The sequence below is a fragment of the Protobothrops mucrosquamatus genome, unplaced genomic scaffold, assembly GCF_001527695.2.
Source record: "Protobothrops mucrosquamatus isolate PMUCROS unplaced genomic scaffold, P.Mucros_1.0 scaffold298, whole genome shotgun sequence".
NCBI lineage: Eukaryota > Metazoa > Chordata > Lepidosauria > Squamata > Viperidae > Protobothrops > Protobothrops mucrosquamatus.
The window spans coordinates 756602-774406 of NW_015386641.1; the positions used below are offsets into that span (position 1 = coordinate 756602).

The window sequence follows — 17805 nt, forward strand, 5'->3', positions numbered from 1 at the left end:
AATTGGGTATGTTTAGTTCATGAAAAGGACTATTGAGTGACATGATAGCAGTGTTCCAATATTTAAGGGGCTGCCACAAAGAAGAGGGAGTCAAGCTCTTCTCCAAAGCACCTGAAGGCAGAAGAAGCAATGGATGGAAACTAATCAAGGAGAGAAGCAACATAGAACTAAGGAGAAATTTCCTGACAGTTAGAACAATTAATCAGTGGAATGACTTACTTCCAGAAATTGTGGGTGCTCCAACACTGGAAGTTTTTAAGAAAAGATTGGACAAGCATTTGTCTGAAATGTTATAGGGCAGTGATGGCGAACTTTTTAGAGACAAGTGCCCAAACTGTAACCCAAAACCCACTTATGTATCGTCAGGTGCCGGGTGGGTGTGGCCCATTAGGTGGGCGTCACCCATTGGGTGGGCGTGGCTGCAGTGGTAACGGCAGACTGGGTGGGACTAAAAAGTTCAGTCAATTCCAACTTTGCAGTCAAGAGAAGTTGAAATTGATTGATAGATACACACAGCGGCAGAGGCCTAAAGCGAAAAGGTTTTATAAAACCCAGCTGAAGGCCTAGGACTGGGGCGACGGCGCATGTGCCACAGAGAGGGCTCGGCATGCCACCTGTGGCACGCAACCCATAGGTTCACCACCACGGTTATAGGGTCTCCTGCTTGAGTAGGGAGTTGGACTAGAGGACCTCCAAGGTCCCCTCCACCTCTGTTAAGCTGTTATTCTATATACTGCACACAGGATCACTTAGGAATGTAATTCTCTCGGTGCACCCTGAAATCATCCCTCAAGATTTTCCATCTATTCCTCTACACCCCAACCTTTTTTTTAATGTATTACACAGCATGGAGCTAAGAAAACAAAACTGTGATGCTGGGAAAAGAGTACATATCCAAAGAACACCTCATTTTACTGCAAATCTCTTAGCTGAACAAGATAAACAGTTGATAGCTCTTGACATTGCTTTCTGTTACTTCCTGAGGCATTTCTCAACAGCTGGTCTGTGTTGTGAAGACATCCTGTCTAACATGATGGTACTTCAAAAACACTGGCTGCAGATGGAGGACACGCTACGACAAACTGAAGTTGGGAGGCAAAATGGCAGTCCTTCTGTTACACAGATTAGCTAAGAGAACTATACTGAGGCTGGAAAAAGACTATTATTTAAGCATTAAGGACTGGATTTAAGAACCATTGATCAATTTCGAAAGGGCCATTTTCCCTATTAATTACACACACACACACACACCACCCCAAGGCACAATGTTTTTCTTTGGCATAGATTTCCTATTTCTCCAGAAGCACGCAGTTTTGATGTGAGCTAAGCCAAGTGAGAAATTTGCTAAGTGAGTTTTGCCCCATTTTACGACTTTTCTTGCCACAGTTGTGAAGTGAACCTCTGCAGTTGTTAAATTAGTAACATGGTTGCTAAGTGAAATCTGGTTTCCTCACTGACTTTGCCTGTCAGAAGGTCACAAAAGGGGATCACATGACCCCAGGACACTGCAACCCAATAAATATGAGCCAGTGGCCAAGCATCCAAATGTAAATCACATGACCATGGGGAGGCTGCAATGGTCTTAAGTGTGAAAAATGGCCATAAGTAACTTTTTTCAGTGCCTTTGTAACTTCGGTCACTGTTGTTAAGTCGACTTATTTCAAATATACAGCTTATTCAAAGGTTTATATTAACATTCAGTTTTAGCTTTAACAAGCACAACTAATATGCCTATTCTCTTTTGTGTTCTTCCTCCTTCCATTCGTTCCATTAATATAACAAATAATTTTATCTGTTGGTCATTTATTACTGTTTTCCATCGTTTTCTTTTGAATGATTTTTTTTGCGTGTGTGCACTTTGTTTCATGCTTGCAACATGAAAGGAAAAACATGGAAAAAACTGAGCAGCCTTCGAAACAGCCTGTCAGTATTTTGGCTTATGCATTTTATTTTTTTTAAAACTTTTTGCAGTAATGCATTGTTGCAGTTTGTCTGTTTGCCCACCACAAAAACAGTTAAGTGATCCATTGCCCAAAGATCTGGTGATAACAGTTCTATGGAGGAATAATTAAGTCTTGTCATTTGTACCTTAATAACTGTCTTGTTTGGCACAGCAACCAAACAGGACAGGTACAAACCAAGTTAGAACCGCAGAACAAACAATTGCTACCACCCTGCCTTCCACTGAGGACCTGTATAGTACATGAGCCAGAAAGAGGGCTGAGAATATATATACAGACCCTTCACATCCTGGACACAAATTGTTTCAACTTCTCAGTTCTGGATGCAGCTATAGGGCATTTCATGCCAAAACATTTAGACAAGACAGTCCCCCCCCCCCCCCCCCCGTACCATCATTCTGAACACCTAATTCCCACGGCACTCTTAGGCTAAAAATAATGTATTTACCCATGTAGTAGGCTGTACTGCTATTATCCTTCTCATCTTCCCTACTACCTTCTCCTATTAGTATCTATGATTATCATTGTTGTTGTATCTTATGATTAATGATTGAAACTATGATTTATGATCTATGACCTATCACTTTGTTGTTTGTATGTATACTGAGAGCTTATGCACCAGAGACAAATACTTTGTGCATCCAATCACACTTGGCCAATAAAGAATTCTATTCTATTCTATTCCTATTCTTCTATGCTATCCTATCTCCTACGTATCCTATTCTATTCTACTTTCTACTCTACTCTATTCCTATTCTATTTCCATCCCTGTTATTCTTCCTGGTTTTTTGCCATGCTATGACTTCCTTCTCTTTCTGGAGATTATGGCTCTCAGCCTTTTTGGCAAAATTCCCAAGAATTCCCATCCGGAGGCTACTGAACAGCTTGCAAAGGGTTTTGTTCAGATGAAAGGGGGTATGACAGCAAAAAAACCTGAGTCCACAATTAATTCTGAACTTTTTATTAAAAATGAAAGTACAAAATCTCAGGACATTTCAATAAGAAATTTCACACTTAAAAAAGAAAATACATAGGAAGAATTGCATCACTTTCTCATTGGTTGCATTTTCAAGTCTGCTGAAGATCCCAAATATAGATGAACTCTGAAAAGCATTTTATATCATGTGCAAAAGGGTTCATATTTGTTTTTAAACTTCTTAGCTTTTTTTAAAAAAAAATTGTGTGATTTTAAATTGTATGGTCAGCTGCGAAAACAGGAAAGTACCACTAGATGGCAGCAAGGAGACACATGGTCTTGAAGCCATCATATGGTGGTCTAGATTTCCCTGCCTGTAAACTGATTATTGGAGTTTGGTGATCTTCTCCTTTTTCCCTGCTCAAGTATCACCTATTTCTTCTGACTGTTTGAGGCATTCAGAATAAACCCATTTTTTTTAATCAAGAAAAAAATAATAATATACTACACGTGACAGTATTTTTGATATCCATGGCTTAAAAAACCCAAAGGATGGTCAAGAGCTTGCCATCACATTCGCTGCCTCCATTTGTTAAACCAACATTAATAAAGATGAACTATCTAACTAAACTGGTGCTTTGCTTCACAGTATACAAACCACACTTGAGCTGCAAAACTTAAACTGTCCCAACAGAATTTTGCTACCCATTAATGGTCATTCAGAGTTTTGTCCCTCCGATTTGTTAACTGAGTTCACAGGAATGGGTCGTGGAGGGTTTATCTCCAGAACTTTCCAATTCTTTCTTCTCTAATATCACCATGAGCATGAGGTATGAGGGCTGCCAAGTTCTTACATACTTGCTGCAACCTGGGCAAAATTTCCCAGTATTATTTCAGCATGGCCTCCAAGTCAGCCATCCTCAGACTTGTCATCGCAAATTGGAGACCATCGAATTAATTGATTCAGCTCAGAATTAAAGACCATATATTTTACAGTGGTGTGAACAAACGATGATGATTCTAAAATGGAATGACGTGACATCATCATGTTAATGTCACTGCTACATATTTACACCCCAACATTGGACACCGTATGTAACTTCAGTATCTCTTTGCATATATTTAAAAGCATTTTGAAAGAAATTACTTCTGAAGATGCAGTTGGCCTACATTTACATCTTTTTCAACATAGTATGTGGCAACATAGTAAAAGTATGATAATCATACTGTCCAAAATTAGTTAGGGTTGCATTTTCCTTCTACAGAAGCAGTTGGCCAATATCTGTAACTCTTTCAAACATATCGGCCAACAAAGTAAGGCTACAATCAGCAGACTGTCCAAAATTGTAGTTATGGTGGGATTTTCCTTCTCAACCAAACTAAAGAGATATAGGAAGCCCTTAGAGGAGTTGAGCTAATAGATCACATGAAAAACCACACCAATGACAGCAGAGAAATCCTCAGGGGTTCACAACAGAGCAACGAACAATGGTATTGACTAAGCTGTGTACATCAAAGTGGTGTGCTGTGGAAGCTGGAGAAACAGCTGGCAACTGTTTTGTCAATCACAATGCAAAAAACATGCTGCAGGTGAAAGTGTTCATGGCATTTCAATACAATATTGCCACATGGCAAATGCTACTAAATACCAATCCAGTACTATTTGGCATTACAGAAATAAACTGATTTTTATCCAATATTAAACAGTTATGTGTTTCCAGTTCTAAATACGTGGAAGCTTCTTTGACCGTCACTTACCTTTCTGGAATAAAACAGTAAACTTTCAGAGACATTTAATTGCTTTTACAGAGTCTGTGGTTAAGAGTTACTTACTTTTTTTTTAACCTCCTGTGTCTTCAGCAGAAGTCTACAGGTGATAACATTAATTCTCACAAGATCAAAAGGCACCATTTATTGATTTACTGAGGGTCCTCTAAATTACATCCCTCTCTTCAGTTTGTATCTTACTGCATCTGGATCTTTGCAAAAAAATAATAATAATTGCTTTGATTCTCCCGATTTTTGTTAGCGTGCTATTTTTTTAAAAAAATCTTAAACTTAAAAACAAAAAATCTTAAACTTAAAAATACAATCTTTTCATATGAAAAATGGTCCTGCATTAAAAGGAGGTATTCAAGTAATCTGAAGCCTGTTTCCAACCTCAGAGTAATCTTTTAGGGTTTTTTTTTTTATTCATTCAGCCCAATTATAGAACATGAAGCAAATCCTGTTCTTTGCAGATTTCCCAACGGGATTCACATTTTTCATTCTCAAAAATGAGCAGCATGTTTGGAGATATTGCATGATACAGCCCACCCAGGACTGTACCATTTCAAACTGCATGAAGGGGTGCAGGTATATGAACGTTCTCCTTGATGGAAGCGAATTTAGGGTGCAGCTTTGGAATAAGAGATTTTTCTTCTCCTGCAATCAGAGATGGTACCTTTCTGGATGGATCTTCCAGGTGCTATTCTAAATGAGCGGTGCAGCTCTCAACCATTCTGATTTGAAAAAAGGAAACTCAGGGAATCTGTTTTGCTTTATCTTTTACACTCTGCCATCAGAGTCAGTCCAGCAATTCAGCAAATGGCAATCCACACCACAGTGACAATACCCACACGACAGTACAGCTTGAATCACTTGTCACTATGTAGATCTCGCTGTTGTCTTGTTAGGTGCATGGATTCCATGCATATGATTCAACAGAAATTTGCTGAAACAAACCAAATGCAACTGTCCCGTTCCAAACAAAAAACAAAATCCCTGGAAGAGTATTCATGGACCCACAACAGCTTGTTGGCATTTCTGTATCTATAGCATGCCAACCATTCATTGTGGAGTTTGGATAATGGAACCTTGAACTGGTCTCACTGGTGGTTAACAGAGAAACTATATACTTAGTTGCACTTCTGTGGATAGTGCAACTAACTTCTTATTCTACTTCAAAAGCAGAATTTTCCAGGTCTTCCACAACCTCTTCATGGATGTCTAATTGTTCTCTCGTTTTCTTCTTTAAGAGACCAGGAAGGCTCCAAAAAAGCTGGCTTCTTTATCCATATCCACTAGTTCTTGATAGCTGATGGAGACAAAAATCCTATCATTTCTCCTTAACTGAAACACGCCACCCTGGTATATGGAATACAGTCCATATTCTGCGTTTTTAGACCAACAACTGGTTCTTGCACTTTTCATTAACAGGATGGCTTCTGGGTAATAATCTGTAAATTTGGAAATGTACTGAACCATCTGCTTCGGATTCCTAACGCTGTCCGAGTCAGGATCTGCATTGGATTCAACCCCTTCCGATTCCCGGAAGCGAAAATAAGTCTGTGCATAAATGTAATAAAATCCAGGTTGCTGTATGATAAGTTCTCCATTGTTCAGCAATACATTGTGAAGAAAGGAAGGATACACCGAAGATTGCCAAGAGATTATTTTAAATCCCAAATTGTTTCTGATAGGAGAACCTGTGATTGATTGAAAAAAAGGCAGAAAATAATTTAGGCATGTAAAATGCTAAATACATATAACGCTAAATAAATCGCACCTCCTTTTTTAAAAAGACAAATCATATAAACTCTGCATCTTCTTTGCAGCTTTTACTCCAATATACGAGTCCTAAATCCCAATGCCCATATTATGTATGATCACCACTTGTAGGGATTAAGGAAAGTGACCCATATTACTTTTGTCATACATGTTGCAAAATGGAAAGTTTTATCAAGGCTTTGGACCAGTTCTCTTCCAAGACTCCCCAGGTAGTCCTCGACTTGCAACAGTATATTTAGTGACCGTTCAAAGTTACAACGGCACTGAAAAAAGTGACTGAGGACCATTTTTCACATTTACAACTGTTGCAGCATCACCACGGTTACGTGATCAAAATTCGGATGCTTGGCACCTGTTTCATATTTATGACGGTTGAAGTGTCCAGGGGTCATGTGATCACCTTTCGCGACCTTTTGACAAGCAAAGTCAATGGGGAAGCCAGATTCACTTAACCACCCTGTTGCTAGCTTAACAACTGCAGTGATTCACTTAACAATTGTGGCAAGAAAGGTCGTAACAAATGCTTCATTTCGCAACATAAATTTTGGGCTCGATTGTGGTCGTAAGATGAGGGCTACCTGTATTTGCAGACTTTCCCAATGTGGTGCTCTGAAGACGTGTTGGAACGTCAACTCCCAGAATTCCCTGCCACCATGGCCATCTGACATAATGCGAGCCATCAGAGGGAAAAAGGCTGCACCATGTTGCTTTCTTCTCCAGGCCTGGATTAGTCTTATATTCCTGACCATGTTCTATGGCCAGAACATTCTCACTAGTTTCCATGGGCTGCTTTGGAGTCACACTTGAATTTTCCCTTAGAAACTGTCTAGATAGTATAGTTTGGGCTAGATTGCATAAAGGTTGCATGCAGAGAATACGAATCCTTTTGAAAAACAGCATATTTATATCCCACGTAGAGTGTTTGGCTTTACTTAAAAATGCAATACAAGTAGCCTCTAAATTATACATCAACAACATCTATAATACGCCTACACATTTATTTGGGGGGGGGCAACATTAAATAATTAACAGTATCTAGCAAAAGATTATGATGGGTGGACCCAAGCTCTCTTATTTACCATTTGATCAAGTGAAATCATTACAACTTAAAACAGGGATAATTAACTTCCACTCCACTGATTTTAATGCAAATTGATTTAATTGAAATAATTATGTTCATCTAGTCCAGGTTTCACAAGCCTAATATCACAGGGAAGCAGACTGCATTCATCCACTCTATTTTCGTTGAGTTTTAGAACATGAAAATGTTCACTTCACCTTGGTGGAGACCCTAGGATGGTCGGCTCTAAAGGATATTTGGTGTTCTGAGCTGAATTTGTTAAAATCTTCTGATTTCCTGCTAGGACTGGTCTCTGGGTCTGTCCCTTCTTCTCAACATATTAACTTTGTCTTGATTTATAGTATGTATTACATTTGTATAGTCTGCAAAGGCAGTCCTCAGTGAATAAATGAGAAAAAAACCAAAAGCCTGGTTTTTATGCTAAATCAGATTTTAGTGCCCCTTTAGAAGTCTGTGCCTCTCTCACCATGTGTATCCTAAAACTCTCATGTCTGTAACCTTTAACTGGGCCAAAAAAGTGTAATAATGTGATGTCTATGGATATTCTCAATCATCCAGGTAGGCTTGTCCCAAAAGGCAACTGGACTTTTTTGATTGCTTTTTTTTCCCTTGAAAAATGTTTGGCTTCTCATCCAAGAAGCTTCTTCAGTTCTAACTGAGTGGTGGGGAACAGAAGGATTTATATCCTTTGCAGTTATCTGGTTATTAGCAGATCTGAGGTTTGGTCGTTAGCTCACTGTCTGAGAGTTGCTGAGGCTAGCAGTCCCAAGAAACTTCCACACTTGTTTATATTCCGATTCTGGTGATTCTGAGGATACAGATAAGCACCCAAATAGCCTCAACAACCCTCAGAATGCTACCGTGTTTCCCCAAAAGTAAGACCTACCCCGAATAAGTCCTAGCTTGATTTTAGGGGGTGGGCCTAATATAAGCCCTACTCCCAAAATAAGCCCTAGTTTTGAGGCGAGGCAAATACCTAAAAATCAAGCTAGGGCGGGGGTGGGGAGCTGCACCACGTGCCCCGCACCTACTTACCTTGCAAGCCAGGCATCTCCTTGCCGGCCCACTTCTTCTGCGGCGTCCCCAGGCCTGCATTTTGCAATCAGAGGCCTTTCCGGAAGGCCTCTTGCAGCCAAGAACCGAGCTTTGGATTGAATCCATAGTTCTCAGCTGCAGAGGCCTTCCAGAAAGGCCTCTGGTTGCAAAATGCAGGCCGGAGCTTCATTCTCAGCTGTACAATGAAGCTGCTCCTTAGGCTGCAGAAGAAGTAGGCCGGCTGGGCGGGGCTGTCGGTGCCAGAGGGGAGTGCAAAAGACACCCCCTGAAAATAAGACCTGGTGCCTCTTATTTTTGGGGAAACACGGTAGGTGGGCAGAAGCCTACAAAGTATATAAATCTTTCCATTCCCCACCGTTCAGTTAGAATTGAAGAAGCTTCTTCGCTGAGAAGTAAAATGTGTTGCAAAGAGAAAAAAAACGAAGAAAGTCCAGTTACATTTTAGAAATAAACGCATCTTTGGGGTATACCGTAACGATACTCAAATGGGCAAACTTAGAGAAAGTGTCCAAAATCCCGGTTCTATGACTCCCGTGAAATTAAGATTTGGAGAATTTTATAAAACATTTTATCACAAAAATTATCACCAAGCATTTTATGGCACAATACAAAGTATTATGTCCAACTGGCAGGATTTCCGTTCCTACCTGGGACTATTTAATGGGACTACCACTATTTTGGGGATGGGCCTGCCTAATACAGAGTTTTGCTTTCCATTTTCTGGGTTCTGATTTACAATTTACAATTAATTATCAGCTTCTTCTCTTTCTCATAAGAAAAAAGATATTGTCAAGTTTGATTCCTGGTGTTTATAAGGACACAATAAAGCAGCTTTATGGTGTCCGTATAAATGTGAAAGTGGTTTCCCACTGCCTTTGCCTAAAATGTATTTTGATTTGAGCCTACAACAATGGGAAAGGTGCTAACCTGAAATGTCCCATCCAACTATTAACCAGGCCCCACCCTGCTTAGCTTCTAAGCTCAGACAAGTGCTGCCACCTATCTGTAAAAGAAATAACTGCATTCCTCTAAACATTAGCCTCTTTCCCCAGAATAAGGCATTGACTTACTTTGTACAAATAAACCTTTCCTTGCATTTCTGCTTGAGGTGAGATGAGCTGCGACTCGGGGGTTCCTAGGTACATCTCTTGCAATGGCATCTGGAGAAATGTCGTCTGGATAGAAACAAATGCCAACATTTAATTTCCCATCAGGAACTCCTTTTAAAATCTATGTTAACCTTAGCTTTGTCATACCAGAAACATCCATGCCACCCACATCTCAGATCGTGTCCTTCTAATTCCAAAAGCCTTCTATTTCTCAGCAACCCCCAGTCTTTCATCCAACCTAAATAACAAGCTGCAAAACATAATTTTATATCAGGTAAACCCAATCCTCTTCTTTCCTTTACATCTTGCAATACTTTATATAGATGTCGTGGGTTTTTCCCTCTTACCTTACATATTTAGATATATAGTGCATATTACAGGAAAGGATGAAACAGATACATGGAGGCTTATACCAGCTTATATAGGAAGGAATGTAGGAGGCTCCCTTAGACAGGTCCGACTATAGAGGCTACTACAGCACTAATTAGTACTACAGTATAAAAAAGGTATAACTCAAAAAGAAAAATGCAACATGGATGTTGTAAGAAAATGAGGTATCTCTAGCACTTTAGGGAACTAGTTAAAATGGAAACCATTGAAGAAGAACTCAATGGAATTGTTCTTTCAGCAGAGGTGATGGCTTGGTCCTTCTTTCCATCTTTCCCACACAACTGTAGTTGAGGTAAAGTGTCCACATATTTATTCTGATGACTGGCATCTCGTCAGGATCACTGGTAGAAGTTTTCTCCATCACTTATTGGGAGACCTCAGACCTTCTGCAAAGTAAACTCTGCTCTGTCCCTTGACTGTGGCCTCCATAAATGATTTTATCTCCTTATCCACTTATGGAAAATGTAGGAAGGACGAGTTCAATTTAATCATTTTCTTAGACACAGAAGTGCTTCCTAGAACCAGTGCTCCATGTTCAGCTTCTTTAAATAATCTAGATTACATCATAATCTGGCTTTCAATGACCATCTCATTCATTTCCTCAGTGCAACAATGCAGCCATTCATGAATCATGAATCATAAACTTTCCCAACCTTGTGTTGAAGCTGATGTTACTTCTTCTGCACGATTCTTGGCCACCATCTGCAATTACAAATATAGTTAATTATCTTTTTTCCTCCTGATGTTATTAGAATAAAGCAGCATAAACCCAAATACTGGATTTATATACTTCCATCTCCCCCAAAACTATTTTTTGGAATGAGTCTAAGGAACCTTCTTCTGCAAAAAATGTACAGAGAGGAAGCCAGAATTGTTGATATGTATATTAGCCAATGAGCATGTATTTAAGTTCTAAACCAAGAAGTTAGTTCAGCAATCACAGCTTATTGGATAATCTTGAGCCTTATGATGCTATCCTAATGTGTAGTTTACATGTTCCAAAAAGAACACAACCTCTAAGGCAGGGATGTTAAACTGCCGGCGTGCGGGCCGGATGCGTCATGGTGAAACTGCGCCCCATTGCCGGCAATGGAAAAAAAGTCACGATACGTCGCGACACGTCACGTGACATTGCAAGTTTGACACCCCTGCTCTAAGACAGCTCTAAGTCTATCATATTACATATACAGGTAGTCCTTGAAGGAAATAAAAGTTATTATTTTATAAAATTGTAGAAAAATAATTGTAGAAATGTAATGCCAATATATGAGACTGTATATTTAACACAAATTTAACACTGTAACGCAAATGTAGCAATGCACTGCCAAATGTGTGAGAAAGTTTGTTCAATGTTTACTGCCTAAAAATCCCTCTGGACACAGGAACTTACACTTTGAGTAGAAATCCTACTATCAAAGAGGGGGATTTTGACCCTAGGTGAAAAGTACAAATATACAAGATAACAGCAGATGGGTGGAAGAGGTCAGGATGACTTTAAGTACAACTTCAAAGTACATTATAAAGATGAAAGAGCTTCTTAGATGTGACACGCATTGTAGAGGTATAAGATGCAGAGCTTGAAACCAGGTCAGTACGCTCCTGGAAACCAATCCATAGGGAAGGATCCAGGAGGCCACGTTTGCAAATGCCTCTCTTCTATTCTCTTCTCTTTTCTCTTTATTCTTTTTATGTTATTCTCCAATAAACCTTTGTTTTGTTAACCAGACTTGTCTTCATATTATGAGTATCAAAATTTGGGGTTTTTACATCTCACATCCTTGACTTCAAACCATTTAGTCAATGACCATTCAAAGTTACAACGGCACTGAAAAAAAGTGACTTACAACCATTTTCACACTTACAACCATTGCAGCATCCCCAGTCACAAGATCAAAATTTGGACACTTGGCAATTGGCTGATATTTCTAATGATTACAGCGTCCCAGGGTCATGGGGTCACCTTTTGCAACCGTTTGACAAGGAAACTTAATGGGGAAGCCAGGTTCACTTAACAACTGTGTTGTTACTTTAATAATTGCAGTGATTTATTTAACAAGTGTGGCAAGAAAGATTGTAAAAATGGGGCCAAAACTCACTTAACAACGGTCTTGCTTAGCAATTAAAATGGGTTCAACTGTGGTCGTAAATCGAGGACTACCTCTAGCTATTGAAAACTTTAAAAAGGGAGGAGAGACACATCCTTAACTCTCTTCCTGGCGCTCAAGTCAGCAACAGAAATAAACCACATCGCCCAGAACAGTTTAGGCAGATGCCCTTTTCCCTCTCAAAATACCTCACATGAGCATTAAAGCTCTGAAAGTCTTATAAAGTGGCAGTAGTGGCTAAACTAGGTCTACAAAAAATTCAGAACAATCTTTACAAGTAGTCCTTGAGTTATAACCATAAGGAAGCCCAAAGTTTCTGTTATAAATCATGATGGTTCTAAGTCGAGGCACCGTGACTGACTCCATTTTGTGCCTTTTTTGAGGCAGCCGTTAAGCAAACATGGCAGTTTGCTTAACGGCAAACCTCAATCGTTAAGCAAACAGGGCAGTCGTTAACTAAGTCAATGCATTCCTATGGATTTATTTTTTTTTGCTGGAAAACTTTTTTGGCCAGTTTCCTGCAAAAAAACATTAATCCGCATGACCACGGAATGCTACAATTGGCTGTAAGGGTGAACTAGCTGCCAAGCATTCAAAATGCAGTCATGTGGCTATGTGTGGGCTGCATCTTAGTTTTATTAAGCTCTCGCTGTTTTTATCATATGACACATTATCAAGATGCTTTTTAAATTTTCTTTCTATGTGGAAATCATTAGAATTTCAAAACTGGGCCGCGAGTACCATTTGGGGGAGAATTCATCATAATTTTAAACAATCACTAAGTGAAGAGTTATTAAACAAGGACTACCTGTATCTACTTATTTATTAATGAAATGTTTCTTCTATTTTTCAGGATCCAATAAATAAATAAAGCCTCAAAGCAGGGCAAATTCAAACCAGTCTCTGACAAATTGAAACAGTTGGACTAGAAAGAAATTAAGAAAAGCGTATTAATAATGTGCAATGTGGTAAAAACAGCAAGAGTTTGTAAAACGAAGATGCAGCACGCACTCTGAAACACTTTTAACTGAATTTTTGTGAAGTCTGGTATCAGTAAATCTGAACAAGTTAGGAATTATGCAGCCACGGCAGTCCCAATGAGGGATTTTATTCATTTATTTATTTGCATCCCTTGCATTATTTTGACACGTAACTCAAAATGGCAAAATATATCCAATTTCTTCTTATTTTCCATCTCACCCTGTGAGGCGAGTTGGGTTGAGAGAGTTGGCTTTCATGGCTAAGGCAGGATTTGAACTCGCTGTTTCCTACTTTTTAGCCTGGTGTCTGAACCACTAGATCAAACTGGCTCTCCACCAGTATTTCTTACAAAGTATGGATGTAGGAATGTAACTCTTGGGGCAGGGGTAGGCAACCTTGGCTCTTTTATGACTCGTGGACTTCAACTCCCAGAATTCCTGAGTCAGCATAACATAGCTGGCTCAGGAATTCTGGGAGTTGAAGTCCACAAGTCATAAAAGAGCCAAAGTTGCCTACCCCTGCCTTGGGGCAATCTTACACATACACAGAAGCTGGTGTGATAATCTGGAATATCTGATTGCAACTGTTTCTCTTTCTATCTGCATTTTAGAATTTTGAGAGCATACTCCAGAAAGTTCAGACATAATTTATTAAAGCAGACAACTATAAATCTTAAAAAGGAGTAAAATCCTTGAAACCATGTCTCCCGATTTCCACTTGGTACAAGACTGATGGGTATGTAAAAAAGGGGAGTACCTTTCTAACGAGCCTCGACAGCTGCCATTTGACCTCCCAGCAAGGATCGCCATCTTCTTTATCATTTGGATCCACATCTTCTAGGAAAAAATGTTCCCTGGTGAAGCAAGCAAAGCTACTCTTTGCATATGTGTCTCGGAGCTGTGTTAGAAAAATGGGGGAAGCCAAGTGTTAATTAAATGAATGGAACTATAGAGGCAGGAACATATACAGTATGAATAATACAGTAACTGAACATCAGCAACATTTATTTTTGATACAACATTTAGCCAACTTTCATTTTTGTTATCAGTGTTGGGCTGCTAGAGAATCCCAGCTTACATTTTAAACATCTTTCATTCTTTTTTTTATCAGGCTGCTGGTAAGCTACTATCAACCCACTCTTATCAGTCTTATCTGTTCAGATTAGCACCAGAGACTAACAGATCTCTGCTTCCTCTTCTGCAATTTCATACTCAGACTATGAGATACAGTCATTCACAATCCTTTGGGTGGGGATTTTAGCAGTTTTATAATTGATCTACACTGGTGATTTTGCAGAAATTCCCAGGTTGTAATAAAGTTCTCAACCATTATTTGATTTTCAGGCAGGCTGACACATGTCTGATCAGCAGCAAACCACAGTGTGCTATACCAGACTTATCATCCCAAATAAGTATGTGCAAACTAACTAGAAGGCAGATCTAATTAAACCAAGTAGGTGACCCAAGAATTTCCATTTGATTTAAAATGTCAATTGCCATTAATCCCAGTTTCCACAACAGTGGGAAAGATTCAGAGAAATGGAAGTCCCAAAACTATAGGACTGCACTAATAATTCCCTTTGAAAGGGGAATTTGGAATAGACTTCCTGCATAATTGCACTCTTTCTGAACTGATGTTTTTTATGGGCTTTTCCATAATGGTGTCAAATCCATCTGAAAAATAATTGACTATATATACGTTTTTTTTATTTACGTAAGTTTATTAAGCCACCTTAAGATACAAAAGCAGAAAAAAAAATCAGGAAATAAAAAAAACAGGGTATTATAAGATACAGCAGAATGGGAACCTGCCTCCCAAAAGGTCGTTACAAATGAGAAGCAAATTTATTCATAGTACACTATAATTATAATGCAACTGAACAAAAACAGTGTGGTCCAAAACAAGGAATCCAATGCAAAACAAAAACAAGCTGAACGAAACAAGGAAGTCTTATTTCCCTTCCATCTGCCATTTTTCCCCCACAACCCTCTCAGAATGACAAATGGATTACACAGAAGGATAGCCATCTTTATAAACAGTTACTGGACCACAAAATTCTCTCTTGCAGGACAGCAGCATCGATCTCCCACGGATTTCTACAAGATGAGCCTTTGAAATATCTTGATATGCAGTTCAATCATGAAGTCCAAGCCTCAAACCCATCAAACTGTCTTCATGGACAAACTATCGCATTTATGAGGTTATTTAGGCCTTCTCGGTCAAAGGACAACTGGTAGCTGTATGTGGCTCTTGCAATAACTTTCTGCAGATCTAGCTCAGTTTCTTGTTGAATTATGGTAGGTTAGTGGTGGCGAACCTATGGCACGGGTGCCAGAGGCGGCACTCAGAGCCCTCTCTGTGGGCACGTGTGCCGTCGCCCCAGTCCTAGGCCTTCAGCTGGGTTTTATAAAACCTTTTTGCTTTAGGCCGCCCCTGCCGTGTACAAAAAAAGGTTCAATCAATCAGTCAATTTCAACTTCTCGTGGGAAAAAAAAGATCTTGCAAAGTTGGAATTGATTGAACTTTTTAGCCCCACCCAATCTGCCGTTACCACCGCAGCCACACCCAGCCAATGGGCCACACCCACGCGGCACCCGATGATGCATAAGTGGGTTTTGAGTTGCAGTTTGGGCACTCGGTCTCTAAAAGGTTCGCCATCACTGTGGTAGGTTTTCTATTGGAACAGACTGGGAAAATGCTACTTTAAGAACCGCACCATTTAAGATAGAGTAGGCTAAAAATGTGTTTTTTCTCCCTTGCCTCCTCCTATTTTTCCATCCTGATCCTGCCCTACTTTTTAGTGGTATGTTGAACATTTTGAGTTTGCAACAGCTGTCCCAAAATTACTGAATGAATGCATTCTGCCTATTTTGGAAAGTATTCTAAATTCCAAACAGTTCCCTTTCCAGAATGGAAGTATGGAAATACTTCCAATAAGCTCAGAGCAGTAAGTCTTTCTCTCAAGACAGCTGTTTGAAACTTAAAATATTTTGCGCACCTTTTTTTAAAAAAAATGCAGGACTGGCAGACCATTTAAATTTCAGCTCTTGATCTTAATTATTATTATTATTATTATTATTAAATCCAATTTATATCCCGCCCTTCTCCTTGCGGACTCAGGGCGGCTGACAATCGATTAAAATACACCAATAACAATTACAAAATTAAAATTAATTAAAAAGAAATATTTAAACATAGTCCAATTAAAATATAATTAAAACCCCTCTAAAAATTACCCTAGGCCAGTCCTGCAAGCNAATATCCCAATATTCCATCTTCTGAGTTCTGTGTGAGATTCGCTGTGAAGAAAAACATCCAACCGAAATGTTTGTTCATTTGTGATTTTTTGATTGGGCCTAATAACTAATAGGTCCCAAGACTATTTCAACCTGATAACCTACTCTTTTGCTCCAATCTAGGAGGAACCCAAAATGTTTATCTAGAACTGGACTTTATCTCTGCTTTAAAAGCCCATTAGTGTTATTCTTTACTTGTAAATGCACTACTTAGCTGGAACTTATTATTTACAGAAATAAGTAAATTTTATTCCTGCTTCAATGCAAACTATTTGAATTCTACAGATGGCTACTGTGAGAAGTATGACAATGACCTATTAATACTTTGGGGAGTTACCAAGAGAAAATATTTATAACTGAACTAAGTCAGGCTACTTTGTTCAGAAAATTCAAATAAACAAAAAAGCCAAGTTATTACAAAAAAATAAGTGAAAACTTTATTCATCAAAGTTACAAGGAAAAATCTACTGTTTGTAACAACCTGTTTATATATTAAATGGTTAAAAGAATCATGGATATTCATAGAGAACCTTGAAAATAGTGGATAATGGAAGTTTGCCAAGCTTTTGAAGGAAGCTGAAGCCTTCATGTTAACTTGCTGGTAGAGCTTCAATTCAACTGCAAGGTGGCTTTTCATCTGCTCCTCTGTTTTCATCTGGCGATTAATCTGTACAAAACAAATTTCACAGTATGCTTAGTTTGGTCTCTATTTACCCACTCCATTCTTTCTCCCCTTGTTATTAATTTGAAATAAATTCTAAAACATCCCTCAGAGTTGATGTCCTAATATAAAAGCAATTGATTACACATTCTTCCTTACTTTTTGCTACTTAACAGGGAGAACGTTTGCAAATTCTTCACATGCAACTTCTGCCTCCAGCTTCACCCTAAGCTAACTGTTTCTTATCCCAACCAACCTCATGTAATTCATCCTCACATGTGTACATACCTATGCAAAAATCAACGAAAGATGTCATCTTTGCTTCATCGCCAGGATTCAAAGTTTTTCCATTCTGTCCCAGTAACATTCTACAATTATCCATAACTTTCATTCTCCTTCTGTTTCCATCCTTCCATCTCTATTTTCGTTTTATTGCTGGGAGTACTTTCATGCAATCCAAACTGTGCTTTATAGGTCATACAGAAATAGAGTTACTGTGGCCATCAATGACAGAAACAATTCCTCATTGATAACTGATAAAGTGATATGTGCACATGGTCCATGATGCTCCATTCACTGCCATACGATCAAGTTTCAAAAATCTACTGAGTTACGACTGCAATTGAGCCAAAATTTCTATTGCTAAGACAGACAGTTGTTAAGTAAATTTTGCTCCATTTTATGACCTTTCTTGTCAAAG

General features: G+C 39.0%; 1 protein-coding gene across 1 annotated transcript in view; it reads right to left on the reverse strand.

Annotated features, from left to right (window-relative positions):
• Nucleotides 1-5077: 5077 nt before the first annotated feature.
• Nucleotides 5078-17805, reverse strand: part of TNFSF10 (TNF superfamily member 10) — a 24695-nt gene continuing 11967 nt past the window's right edge. Inside the window, exons 2-5 of the mRNA XM_015814933.1 lie at nt 13905-14045; nt 10716-10764; nt 9634-9738; nt 5078-6344 (exon numbers count right to left, since the gene is read on the reverse strand). Of these exons, the coding sequence (XP_015670419.1) occupies nt 5890-6344; nt 9634-9738; nt 10716-10764; nt 13905-14045 (750 nt within the window). The 3' untranslated portion in view covers nt 5078-5889. The remainder of the gene's footprint in view (nt 6345-9633; nt 9739-10715; nt 10765-13904; nt 14046-17805) is intronic.